We start from the raw sequence: 13,877 nt of genomic DNA, 5'->3' as shown, positions 1-13,877 counted from the left end.
GTAAAGAGCCCAGTTTGCCTACATATGTAGGTGTCATGAAGGGTTGAAGAAAAGTGGTAGGAGGTAGGTTCTAAAAGGGAGCTGGGTCCAGAATGTGGGTGGATTGTAGATTTAGTTTTGAAGGTAAGAATTTGAGGGGCGCCTGGGTGGCTCAGGTGTTTAAGCGGCTGCTTTAGGCTCAGGTCATGACCCCAGGGTCCTGGGATCAAGCCCCATGTCTGGCTTCCTGCTCAGTGGGGAGCCTGCTTCTCCCTCTCCCTCTGCTGCTCCCCCTGCTTATATTTTCTCTATCTCCCTGTCAGATAGATAAACAAACAAAAAAACATAAATAAATATAATCTTGAAGGTAAGAATTTGAAAGCCTTTGAAAGTTTTGAGTAAGAAATGTGTGGGTATGTTTATATAATAATTGATCAGAACTCTGCTTTGTGAAGATTACCGTTGCAGCAATGAGTAAAACAGATTTCAGGGAAAAGAGAATAGAAGCAAGAAGACCAGGGATCTTCTAAAATGTCCTAACTAGTTACCTCTGATGTGGAGTAGTGACAGTGGGAACTCTGAGGAGGTGATGTAATGTGAAGAGAATTACAGAGGTGAAATTGGTGATACTTGGTGTTTTACTGGTTGTGTAGAATGAGAAAAATATTGAAGATAACATATTTTGAGACTGGAAGTTGGGATAATAAATGGTTTGGGGAGGCAAAGGTAATAAGTTTGGGTTTCTACACATTGAATTTCAGGTGCCTCAGGGATAATGAGGTGCACTCATTCCCTAGCAATTTTATCCATGTTTATTGCTTTAAATGGCCTTTGTACACTGATGACTCCATTCATGAACTCTAGACTCATATTTCAATTACCTATAGTATATCTCCATGTGAATGCCTAATATCCTGATTCCCGCCTCCCCCCCCCCCAATATGTGATCCTCCCTCAGGCTTCCCATCTTAGTAAATAGCAATTTCATCTTTCTCCTCGGTCCAGTCAAGTATCTCAGAGACACCCACAACTTCTCCCTTACTGTCACACTTAGCATTGAATTAATCCTTAAATCAGTCAGTTCTTGTTTCAAAATATCTAGATTTTGACACTTCCTAGAAATTCTACACCTGACATTCTCATCCAGTCCACCACTCTCTTTTTGGATGATTGCTATAGCATTCTGCCTCTTTTCCCTGCTTCTGCACTTGCCTTCCCTCAGTTTGTTCTCCCCTCAGCAGCCAGACTAATGCTTTAAAAAAATACTAGTGAGGTAACATTACTCCTCTACTTCGACTCTTCCAGTAACTTCTCAACTTACTCAGAGTGAAAGAAAAAAGTCTTTAGAATGGCCTATAAGGCTCTACAGAGCTCTCCACCTTTGACTGCCCTACTGTATTTTTGACCTCATCTCATGGCACTTTCTTGGTCATTCAGCCCTAGCCACATCTGCCTTCCTTTCTGTTCCTTGGACACACCAGTCAAGCTTCCTCCTCAGCGACTTTGCACTTGTGGTGCCTTTTGCCTGAAAAGTTTCTCCCCCTTGTATCTACATGGATTCCTTTTATTTTCTTGAAACCTCTGAAATGTCTATTAGCAAGTTTTCTCTTGTCACCTAGTATAAAATAGCAAACCTCCTGCCTCCCGTCCTTTCTCTTTGATTTACTCTGATGTGTTTCTCTCCATAGTACCATGTAACATATTGTGTATTTATTTCTTTACTTGTCTGTCATCTCTTCCTTTACCAGAATGCAAGTTGCTTGGGGCCCAAAGGCAGGAGTTTGATCTGTTCTTTTTACTGTCCTTGCGTCCCTTTCAGGATAGTTTTTCCCTGTCTACGTGGACTATAGCTGTAGGGGTCATTACTTTTCCCTAATTTTAAGACTTGATGAATAAAAAGTTCTTTCAGTGTTTAATTTGTCTGCTGATATCTTTTGGGAAAATGTGATTAATTAAAATATAATAGAAGCTACCTGTGTTTGCTAAACTTAACCTTGAACTTAACCTTCTAGCCACTATCGGAAGCGTTCAGCATCAAGGGGGCGCTCTGGAAGTCGTTCTAGAAGTCGCTCACCCTCAGACAAAAGAAGTAAACGTGGAGATGACAGACGGTCTAGAAGCAGAGATAGAGACAGAAGGAGAGAGAGGTCTCGTAGCAGGGATAAAAGAAGATCTCGGTCAAGAGACCGGAAGCGCCTTAGGTAAGACATTAGTCTCCTCAAGACTCATGATAAATTGGGCCTTCTCAGCTAAATCGGGCTTGTTCAAAAGTATAACTTGGACTGGAATTTAATGGCCCTTTTGTGGGCACTCTGCTTTGACCCCAGCTTGTTTGGTGAGGTCCAAAGGTGATTTGCCTGTAGCAAAGACTCTAAAAGGTAATATGTCATTAAGGCGGTTCTGTTCTTTTTTTTTTTTTTTTTTTTTTTTTAAAGATTTTATTTATTTATTTGACAGAGATAGAGACAGCCAGCGAGAGAGGGAACACAAGCAGGGGAGTGGGAGAGGAAGAAGCAGGCTCATAGCAGAAGAGCCCGATGTGGGGCTCGATCCCGTAATGCCGGGATCACGCCCTGAGCCGGAGGCAGACACTCAACCGCTGTGCCACCCAGGCGCCCCAAGGCGGTTCTGTTCTAATTCTGTTCCAAGAGAGCTGACCACTGTGTTCAGAGCAGCCACTAAACCCAACAGGAGAAGGAAAAGGGCAGAGCCATCTGCAAGCCCTGCTTGCTATTTGACGCTTAAAAAAAAAAAAAAAGGTATTTTTTTAGAGCTTTTTATTTTTAAGTAATCTCTACCCAACGTGAGGCTCAAACTTATAAGCCTGAGATCAAGAGTTACATGCTCTACCGACTGAGCCAATCATGGGTCCCCCAAACCCCCCGTTTTTTAATTTCTAAAAAAGATTATATTTATTTATTTATTTTAAAGATTTTATTTTTAAGTAATCTCTGCACGCAACGTGGGGCTTGAATTTACAACCTCAAGATCAAGAGTTTGCATACTCTACTAACTGAGCCAATTTGGTGTCCCTGTTTGACACTGTTCTAAAAAAACTTTTAAACAAAAGGACCTCCTAATTTTTTTTTTTTAAGATTGTATTTATTTATTTGACAGAGACAGAGACAGCCAGCAAGAGAGGGAACACAAGCAGGGGGAGTGGGAGAGGAAGAAGCAGGCTCATAGCAGAGGAGCCTGATGTGGGGCTCGATCCCATAACGCCGGGATCACGCCTTGAGCTGAAGGCAGACGCTTAACACTGTGCCACCCAGGCGCCCCAGGACCTCCTAATTTTTATTTTACTTTTACTTGCTGACATATTCCTTGGCATCAGTCAAGCAGCTATAACCTTTCTAGAGGTGGAAAACATTGTAAATAAAAATCTTCCCCACAATTATTTGGTAAGTTTCTTATTATAATAGGAAAGAAGACAAGGTTGTACAGGTGCTGTGAACTGATCTCAGAAAAAACTCTTTAGCAAACATTGGAAGAAGAAATTACGTAGGTATTTCATGGTACTCAGGGAAAACATTCATCTATGAAAATGTGGATAGTGCTAACTTAGTTTCATAGTATGTGGTCCCAGGAACAGTTTCATATAATTCAGTCAAGTACACGTTAAGTGAAATTGATTTTTTTTAAGATTTGGTCTTTGACTTTTGGGCGTGAAAGTACAATCACAAGGTTTTAGAGCAAGAAGGATTTTGAGATTATCTTAAGTGGAGTCTCCACATTATATAGATTATATTTCACAGGAAACTGTGACCCAGAGAGTTGATCTGCCCTATGTCATGTCACTATCAGCTCTAGAATAGAAATTGTCTCCTGGTCTTTGTATCTGTGATCTTTCCATACTCTCATTGTACCCCATCCTTATACTTAGGTTTTGGCTGACTTTGAAATTTAGATTTTCTGCTGTAGGCTGTAGATTTCAAAAAGACAGATTTATTATCACAGATTTGCTATGTTTTTCAACAAATATCATTTAGAATTAGTATTCTCATTTTTTTCAGTAACCACTTCTAAGAATTGGCTTTACTTGTTCCCTTTTTATCTGATTTGATGGTTAATTGAAATCTCAGCCTTTAATAAGAGTAATAGTTAAGAAGCTTCTTTCAACAGGACAGAAGCATTGTCTGAGAGAAACTCTGCTTGGTCATAGAATGAATGAGAAGTATCCTCCTTTCAGGCGTTCCAGAAGTAGAGAGAGAGACAGAAGTCGAGAGCGAAGAAGATCTCGAAGTCGAGACAGGAGACGTTCTAGGAGTAGAAGCCGAGGCCGGCGATCCAGATCCTCCAGTCCTGGCAATAAAAGCAAGAAAGCTGAGAATAGGTAATGTTGTCGTTGGACTGTATCTCTCATGCAGCTTGGGAACGGACTCTTCCCTATTCCTTCATTTTTTTAAAGAAATCTTTATAAATAATTACTGACTTTGCCTTCTACCATCAACTGTTGGTTGAATTTTAGTAGATTATAAAGGTTGTAATTCAGTTGGAAAATACTAGTTTCAGTTAGTTTTAATATTCATAGTACATTGTTCTCTTATTTAATACCTGTTATTAATGGTCAGGAATATATTGTATAAACGTCTTTTTAGGATCTCTGTTATTCCTTTGAAATGATGTTCTTAGCATTTCTGACACTGGTTGACAAATAACTTTTTAACTCATGATGTGCATTGCTGAATTCCTCTTCAGGATAGGTGTGAACTTTGCTTGTGTTAACTTAAATGTACATATTTCCTTAGGATGCCAGAACCATTCAGTTTCAAGATATTATTTATATCTGTTAGACATAGCATGTTTACTCTTTATATTTCTCTTTTCAGTGGTTTGATCTTTGCCTCCTTCTAAAGTGGTGACAGAGGATAGTCAATACAGGAATTTTTGTCTGTTTTCTGTATATTCTTCATATGAATCATGAGTGTTTTTCTCATGTCTTTTCTTTTATAAATTTTATTTTACCAAGGTCAGTATAATAATGCCCATTGGGATTATTTTGAGTTAAAAGTAAAATATAAATTCAGAAAAGCGAATGAAATGTAAACATGTAGTTTATTAAATAATTATTAAGCAATATCCATGTAACGACCACCAAGGATAAGAAATAACAACATGTCAGTATTTCCAGAAGCCCTCCATGTCCTTTCTATAATCCCAGCTCTCTACTACCCTAGATAAAACCAATCCTGACTTTTATACTTGTAATTTCTTTGTATTTCTTTATAGTTTACACCTGTGTTCACATCTGGAAAAAGAGTAGTTTAGATTTAAATGTTTTTTAACTTTATTTGAATGAGTCCCATATTCTTTTATATCTTTGTTGATCATTGAGACTCATCTGTGTTGCTTATAACAGTAGTTCATTTTCATTGCTGAATACTATTCTGTGGCATCAATATACCACTATTTATCCATTCTACTGAGGTAGGTGTTTGGGTTGTTTTAACTTTTAGGCTATTATGAACCTTTTTATATATGTGTCCTAGTATACATGTGCATGAGTTTTCCTAGGGTGTGTATCTAGGAGTGAAATTATATGGTCATAGAATAAACATAGCTTTATTATATTTTTGAAGATTTGTTTATTTATTTGAGGGAGAGGAGAGAGTGAGCATGAGGCATGCGAGCAGCAGGAGGAGTAGAGGGGAAGAGAATCTCCAGTAGACTCCCTGCTGTGTGTGGAGCCCAGCATGGCATGATCCCACAAACCTAAACCTGAGATCGCGACCTGAGCTGGAATCGAGAGTCTCTTGCTCAACCGACTGAGCTACCCAGCCACCCCAACATAGCTTCATTTTTATCGAATAATCCCAAATGCTTTCCAAAGGGGCCATACTAATTGTACTCCAGTGAGCAGTATAATTGTGTTGCTCTGTATCCTTCCCAGTATTTGGTATTGTCAGTCCTGTTAATTTTTGTTAATTGGTTAGACATATCAGTATTGTGGTTTTAATTTGTGTTTCTCTGATGACCAGTGAGGTTGAACATCTCTTAATGTTTATTGGTCATTTGGATTTCTTCTTTTCTGAAATATGTTCAAATCTTTTGCTTATTTTCCTGTTGATTTGTGTTTTTTTTTTAAATGGGCTTGTGGGAGGTATTTGTTGTTTTTAAATATCCAGGGTGGTGGTTGATTGTCATTTATATGAGTGGCACATATATTCTTTTACTCTGTAGTTTGTCTTTTCACTCTGTAATGATACTTTTGATGAACAGAGACTTAAAGAAGAAACATTTCTCAATTCATGTTATGTATTGAGAAGAACATAGATATTAAAACCTGAGATGGGCAGTATGAGAAAAGATAACTATAGGCTGTATTTAATCTAAACATTAAGATTATTATACCAAATCAAAAAATATGTAAAGAAAATAATTATGAAGTATTTGGATTTATTCCAGGAATGTAAGGTTGGTTTAACATTAGAAAGTCATTCAGTGTAGGGGCTCCTGGGTGACTCTGTTGGTTAAGTGTCTGCTTTCGACTTAAGTCATGTTCCTAGGGTGCTGGGATTTGAGCCCCTTGGTGAGCTCCGTGCTCAGTGGGCTCCCTGCTCGTTGGGGGATCTGCTTCCCTCTCTCTACCTCTCCCCCACTTGTGCTCTCTCTCAAATGAATAAATAAAATCTTATTAAAAAAAGAGAAAGAAAATCAATTAGTGTAATTCTTTATATTAATAAGATTCAAGGAGAGAAGTCATGGTTATCTAAGTAGATTTAGGAAAAGCGTTTTATTAACTTCAAAACATATTCATGTTTGAAAGTTCTTTTTTTTTTTTAAAAGATTATTTATTTATTTCACAAGGATAGACAGCCAGCAAGAGAGGGAACACAAGCATGGGGAGTGGGAGAGGAAGAAGCAGGCTCCCAGCAGAGGAGCCCGATGTGGGACTCGATCCCGGAATGCCGGGATCACGCCCTGAGCCGAAGGCAGCCGCCTAACGACTGCGCTACCCAGGCGCCCCCATGTGTGAAAGTTCTTAACATACATGAATGGAAAAGTATTTCACAGACTGATTATAAAATTAGAAATGCAAGGGCATAAACAATTTTGAAGAACAAGATAGGAGGGCTTGCTCTACCAGATACTAAAACTTGTCATAAAGTTGTCCAAATTAAGTGTGGTTTTAGTGTAGAGATAGACAGATAAATCAGTGAAACCACATAAAGACCCAGAAACAGATCCCCACATATATGGTCATTTAATAAATGACAGTGGTGACAGTGTAATTAGTGGGAAAAATTTCTTTCAGTAAGTAGTACTTGGGGTGGGGAGGAGTGCCTGGGTGGCTCAGTCGGTTAAGCATCCGACTCTTGATACCAGCTCAGGTCTTGATCTTAGGGTTGTGAGTTCAAGCTCAGTGTGGAGCCTACTTTAAAAAAAACAAAAAGTGCTACTAGGGACATTTGCTACCTTATAATGAATTAGGACTACCTGCCTCATTCTGCACATAAAAGCAGATTAAAGACCAAATCCGATGGCATAATTATAAACTTTTTAGAAGTTTATAGTAGAGAATATCTTCTTTACCTCTGGATATCTTCATCAATTCTGGAAGGTTTAAAAAGCAACAACCAACACTGAAGAAATACAATCAAATATAAGAACAGAGTATGAGCAACTATGTGCCAACAAATTAGACAATCTGGAAGAACTGGATGCATTCCTAGAGGTGTATAAACTACCAAAACTGAACCAGGAAGAAATAGAAAACCTGAACAGACCTATAACTAGCAAGGAAATTGAAGCAGTCATCAAAAATCTCCAAACAAAGAGCCCAGGGCCAGATGGCCTCCCAGGGGAATTCTACCAAACATTTAAAGAAGAATTAATACCTATTCTTCTGAACCTATTCAAAAAAACAGAAATGGAAGGAAAACTTCCCAACTCATTTTATGAGGCCAGCATTACCTTGATCCCAAAACTAGACAAAGACCCCACCTAAAAGGAGAATTGCAGAACAATATCCTTGATGAATATGGATGTAAAAATTCTCACCAATATACTAGCTAATAGGATCCAACAGTACATTAAAAGAATTATTCACCACGGCCAAGTGCTATTTATTCCTGGGTTGCAAGGTTCATTCAACATCCACAAATCAATCAGTGTGATACACTATATTAATAAAAGAAAGGACAAGAACCATATGATACTCTCAGTAGATGCAGAAAAAGCATTTGACAAAGTACAACATCCTTTCATGATTAAAACTTCACAATGTAGGGATAGAGGGTGCATACCTCAATATCATAAAAGCCATCTCTGGAAAACCCACAGCGAATATCATTCTCAGTGTCAAAAAACTGAGAACTTTTCCCCTAAGGTCAGGAACATGGCAGGGATGTCTGCTCTCCACCACTGCTGTTCAACATAATACTAGAAGTCCTAGCCTCAGCAGTCAGACAACAAAAAGAAAAGGCATCCGAATTGGCAAAGAAGTCAAACTCTCACTCTTTGCAGATGATATGGTACTGTGTGTGGAAAACCCAAAGACTCTGCCCCAAAACTGCTAGAACTCATATAGGAATTCAGTAAAGTAGCAGGATACAAAATAGTGGACAGAAATCAGTTGCATTTCTTTTTTTTTTTTTTTTTAAGATTTTATTTATTTACGTGACAGAGAGACAGCCAGTGAGAGAGGGAATACAAGCAGGGGGAGTGGGAGAGGAAGAAGCAGGCTCCCAGCGGAGGAGCGTGATGTGGGACTCGATCCCAGGACGCCGGGATCATGCCCTGAGCCGAAGGCAGACGCTTAACGACTGCGCTACCCAGGCGCCCCCCCCGTTTTTAAAATCAGTTGCATTTCTATACACCAGCAGTGAGACAGAAGAGAAATTAAGGAGTCGATCCCATTTACAATTGCACCAAAAACTGTAAGATACTTAGGAATAAATCTGACCAAAGAGGCAAAGGATCTGTACTCAGAAAACTAGAATATTCATCAAAGAAATTGAGGAAGACACAAAGAAATGGAGGTTCCATGCTCATGGATTGGAAGCACAAGTATTGTGAAAATGTCTATGCTACCTAGAGCAATCTACACATTCAGTGCAATCCCTATCAAAATACCATCAACTTTTTTCACAGAAATGGATTGAATAATCCTAAAATTTGTATGTAACCAGAAAAGACGCCTAATAGAGGAATGTTGAAAAAGAAAACCAAAGCTGGTAGCATCACAATGCCTAAATTAACAAGACAGATGTTGGCAAGGGTGCAGAGAAGGGAGAACCCCCCTAATGTTGGTGGCAATATAAGCTGGTGCAGCCACTCTGGAAAGCAGTATGGAGGTTCCTCAAAAAGTTGAAAATAGAGCTTCCATATGACCCAGCAATTGCACTATTGGGTATTTACCCCAAAGATACAAATGTAGTGATCCGAAGGGGCACCTGCACCCCAACGTTTATAGCAGCAATGTCCACAGTAGCCAAACTATGGAAAGAACACAAATGTCCATCTACAGATGAATGGATAAAGAAGATGTGGTTGTGTGTGTGTGTGTGTGTGTGTATGTGTGATACACACACACACACACATAAACACATACACGCACAATGGAATATCATGCAGCTATCAAAAAATGAAATCTTACCATTTGCAAAGACATGGATTGAACTAGAGGGCGTTATGCTAAGTGAAATAAGTCAATCAGAGAAAGACAATTATCATGTGATCTCACTGATATGTGGAATTTGAGAAACAAGGCAGAGGATCATAAGGGAAGAGAGGAAAAAATGAAACAAGAAGAAACCAGAGAGGGAGACAAACCATAAGAGACTCCTAATCTCAGGAAACAAACTGAGGGTTGCTGGAGTAGAGGGGGTGGGAGGGATGGGGTGGCTGATGATGGACACTGGGGAGGCTATGTGTTGTCGTGTGCACTGTGTATGTGTTAAGACTGATGAATCACAGACTTGTACCCCTGAAACAAATAATACATAATATGTTAATAATAAAAAAACCCACCACTTTTTTTAAAGGGGGAAAAAGAAGACTGAATTGATCCCATTCAAATTAAGAAATTTTTAAAAAAAGATTTTATTTACTTATTTGAGATTGGGAGAGAGCATGAGCAGGGTGGAGGGGCAGAGGGAGAGGGAGAAGTAGACTCCGCACTCAGCAGAGAGCCCGACACAGGACTCAGCCCCAGGACCCTGGATCATGACCTGAGCCGAAGGCAGATGCTTAACCAACTGAGCCGCCTAGGCACTCTAAGATATTTTTTTAATTTACAAGATACCAGACATAGGTGTGAAATGCAAGGCCTGTTGGGGTTTTAAAGATTGTTAATTTTTTATTTTATTATTTTAAAAAATTTTTAAAGATTTTATTTATTTGAGGGGGGAGAGAGAGAGTATATAGGGAGAGTGAGAGGGAGAAGCAGACATCCTGTTGAGCAAGGAGTCTGATATGGGACTCGATCCCCAGACTCTGAGATTATGACCCAGCCGAAGGCGGATGCTTAACTGACTGAGCAACCCAGGCACCCTAAGCATTAATTTTTAAGTGAATTAATTAAAAATTATCTTGTAGAATGATAATGTTTTGGTAAATTTCTCTGTTAAATTTTACCTCTCCTATTTAAATTTTGTCATTTTTATATGATATGTCTACTTTTTCATAGCCAAATTGCCAAATATTTAATAATATTTGTAATTAATCATTATGGGATTTAATTTTCATTATATTTCCAAGGTGTTTATTAATGTAAAAGTAAAGTTGACTTTTGGAAGTTTCTTACCTACAAAGTCTTTAAATGTATTTTTTATTTTATTTTATTTTATTTTATTTTAATTTTATTTTATTTTATTTTATTTTATTTTATTTTATTTTATTTTATTTTATTTATTTTTGAGAGAGAGTGCGCATGTGAGTCGGGTGCGGGGAGGGGCAGAGGGAAAGAATCTTAAGCAGGCTCCATGCTCAGCAGAGTCTGACATGGGGCTCGATTCCATGAGTGTGAGATCATAGCCTGAGCCGAACTCAAGAGTTGGACACCTAACTGACTGAGCCACCCAGGCGCCCCCTTTAAATGTATTTTAAATGTGAATGTTTCCAAGCACAAATAGATGATGTTTTTTTCTCTCTTTTTTTGGTAGGTCTAGATCCAAAGAGAAAACAGATAGTGGGGAAAGTTCTAAAGAGAAGAAAAAAGACAAAGATGACAAGGAAGATGAAAAAGAAAAAGATGCTGGCGTATGTTTACTAACTAAATAATTGTATAATATCAGATTTGTTTCTGTGATCACAAACTGTCAGGGTTTTTTATTGCTATATATTTTATTTGATTTGTTTTTTTAAGTAGGTTCCACATCCAACAATGGGGCTTGCGCTCACGACACTGAGATCAAGAGCCCTATCTATGCTCTACCGACTGAGCCAGCTACGTGCCCCTATATATATATTTTTGTTTGTTTATTTGATTGTTTTAAGATTTTATTTATTTGACAAGGAGAGCACACAGAAATAGGGGCAACAGCAGGCAGAGGGGAGGGAGAAGCAGGCTCCCCGCCGAGCAGGGAGCCCAACATGGGCCTCAATCCCAGGACTGCAGGATCGTGACCTGGGCCGAAGGCTGATGCCTAACAACTGAGCCACCCAGGTGTCTGCCCTTGTATATTTTTTATTTTATTTTATTTAGTTATTTTTAAATATTTTATTTATTTGAGAAAGAGTAAGAGAGCATAAGCAGGGGGAGCAGCAGAGGGAGAGGGAGAAGCAGACTCCCGCTGAGCAGGGAGCCCAACACGGGGCTTGATCCCAGCACCCCGGGATTATGACCTGAGGTGAAGGCATACGCTTAACTGACTGAGCCACCCAGGCACCCCTATTTTTTTTTTTATATAAATGATCGTATGTAAAAAACAATAACAACAACAACATAAAGCTGTCCCGGTTAGAAATTTTTGTTCTCAAAAATATTGCATATCTATATACATTATCTGTTTTTACTTAACAAAATGTGATCCTCCTGTATGTATTATTCTGCACCTTCCTTCCTTCCTTCCTTCCTTCCTTCCTTCCTTCCTTCCTTTCCTTATTTCCTTCCTTCTTTCCTTCCTTTATTTATTTATTAAATAATCTCTATTCCCAATGTGGGGCTCGAACTCAGCCCCCAGATCAAGTGTTGCAGGCTCCACTGACCGAGCCAGCTAGGTGCCCCACTTTTGTTCATTTTTAAATTATGCATTATTTTTATCAATATATAAGGTCTGAAGAAGAATACACAGCAGTATACCCACCATCCAACCAGAGTCCCTTGTTGTTTTCATTTGTTATATGTTGGAGACCTTCTGTAACTGCGTATATAGATACAGCCCATTGTTTTTAATGCCTGCATAGTGTTCTGTTGAAACAAGGTAAAGAAATCACCTTTGATGGCTATTTAGGTTATTTCTAGTCTTCATTATGAACAGTGGTACATGAATCATTTTACACACGTCTTTTGTGAATATAGTATCGGGTAGATTGGTATCAGTGAAATGGCTTTGTCAGTGGGTATATGCATTTAACATTTCGATAAATAGGATCAAAGTGCCCTCTAAAAGAGTTGTATACCTTTTTTAAAAGTTTATTTATTGAAGTAATCTCTTCACCCAGTGTGGGTCTATACCCATCTCATGACCCTAAGATTAAGAGTCGCATGTTCTTCTGACTAAGCCAGCCAGGTGCTCTAAATTTTTTTTTTTTTTTTTAAATTTTAATTCCAGGGTAGTTAACATCCAGTGTTATATTAGTTCCAGGTCACCATTAAATTTTTGTGGTATTTTCTTTGACTGTTTTTTGATGTATGTATTTCTGTATCTATAATGATAGCATATGTAAATTTTTTAAAAAGGGTTTTATTTATTTGCGAGAGAGACACAGAACACAAGCTGAGGGAGGGGCAGCAGGAGAGGAGCAAGCAGACTCCATGCTGAGCAGGGAGCCCAAAGCAGGGCTCAATCCTAGTACCCCGAGATCATGACCTGAGCCAAAGTCAGACGCGAAACAGACTGAGCCACCCAGGCGCCCCAGCATATGTCAATTTTTTATTTCTACGATGTTCTGTCGCTGAGTTCCTGCTTATGGCTGTGAAATGGTTTGCTTTCTCCTTTTCAGAGTATTATTAATCATCTTGATAAAGTCTTTGGAATGGCTGTTTCTAGGAAACTTAGACTTAAAGACTAAAAGACCAAAAGTTTTCAATCATGTTGATAAATAGCTTTAATTTACTCACTAATTTGTAATAGAAAATCTTTTTCATGGAGGCAATCTTTGAGGAGTTTGGAGGATTTAAAGTTGAGAATAACTAATAACTGGGGAATTTTGCTTGTTAATTCATCTAGTTTGAGGAAGAAAGTGGATTTCATCTTGCCTGGAATTAAAATGAGATTAGCTTATCGTGTTTGAAGTCTGTCTGCTTTCTTAGTTGAAGATGCTTTTTATTGTGTTTTCACTTTGCTTGTGTATTTGTGGATATATTTAAAAGATGTGTCCCTGCAATTGTTTCTGTTTGGGAGCTATTATAAATAAAGCTACTTTAAACACTTAAGAAAAAAAAAAGATGTGTGACCTAAATCTGGTCTAAATTGAAGAGTTTGTAAATACAGCTGTTAATTCCTTTTCGTTTTTTATAATTTGGGGAATTTATTTGGAATGTCTCTGTAATAAAGTTGTTAATCTTTGTTTCTCTCTCTGTCTTTCATTTTCCCCCAAGAACTTTGATCAGAATAAGCTGGAAGAAGAAATGAGAAAACGAAAAGAAAGAGTAGAAAAATGGCGAGAAGAGCAACGTAAAAAGGCCATGGAAAACATAGGGGAACTGAAAAAGGAAATTGAAGAGATGAAACAAGGGAAAAAATGGAGTTTAGAAGATGATGATGGTATAGTCATTTGTTAGACTAATAGCA

General features: G+C 38.4%; 1 protein-coding gene across 1 annotated transcript in view; it reads left to right on the top strand.

Moving 5' to 3' along the window:
- Nucleotides 1-13,877, top strand: part of DDX46 (DEAD-box helicase 46) — a 68,061-nt gene that overhangs the window by 1,596 nt on the left and 52,588 nt on the right. Inside the window, 4 exon segments of the mRNA XM_040622430.1 lie at nt 1,992-2,180; nt 4,102-4,312; nt 11,085-11,181; nt 13,685-13,850. Of these exon segments, the coding sequence (XP_040478364.1) occupies nt 2,081-2,180; nt 4,102-4,312; nt 11,085-11,181; nt 13,685-13,850 (574 nt within the window). The 5' untranslated portion in view covers nt 1,992-2,080.

This window comes from Ursus maritimus, unplaced genomic scaffold (assembly GCF_017311325.1).
Source record: "Ursus maritimus isolate PB19 unplaced genomic scaffold, ASM1731132v1 scaffold_5, whole genome shotgun sequence".
In the NCBI taxonomy this organism is placed as follows: Eukaryota; Metazoa; Chordata; class Mammalia; order Carnivora; family Ursidae; genus Ursus; species Ursus maritimus.
This window is presented reverse-complemented; position numbering and strand designations above follow the sequence as displayed.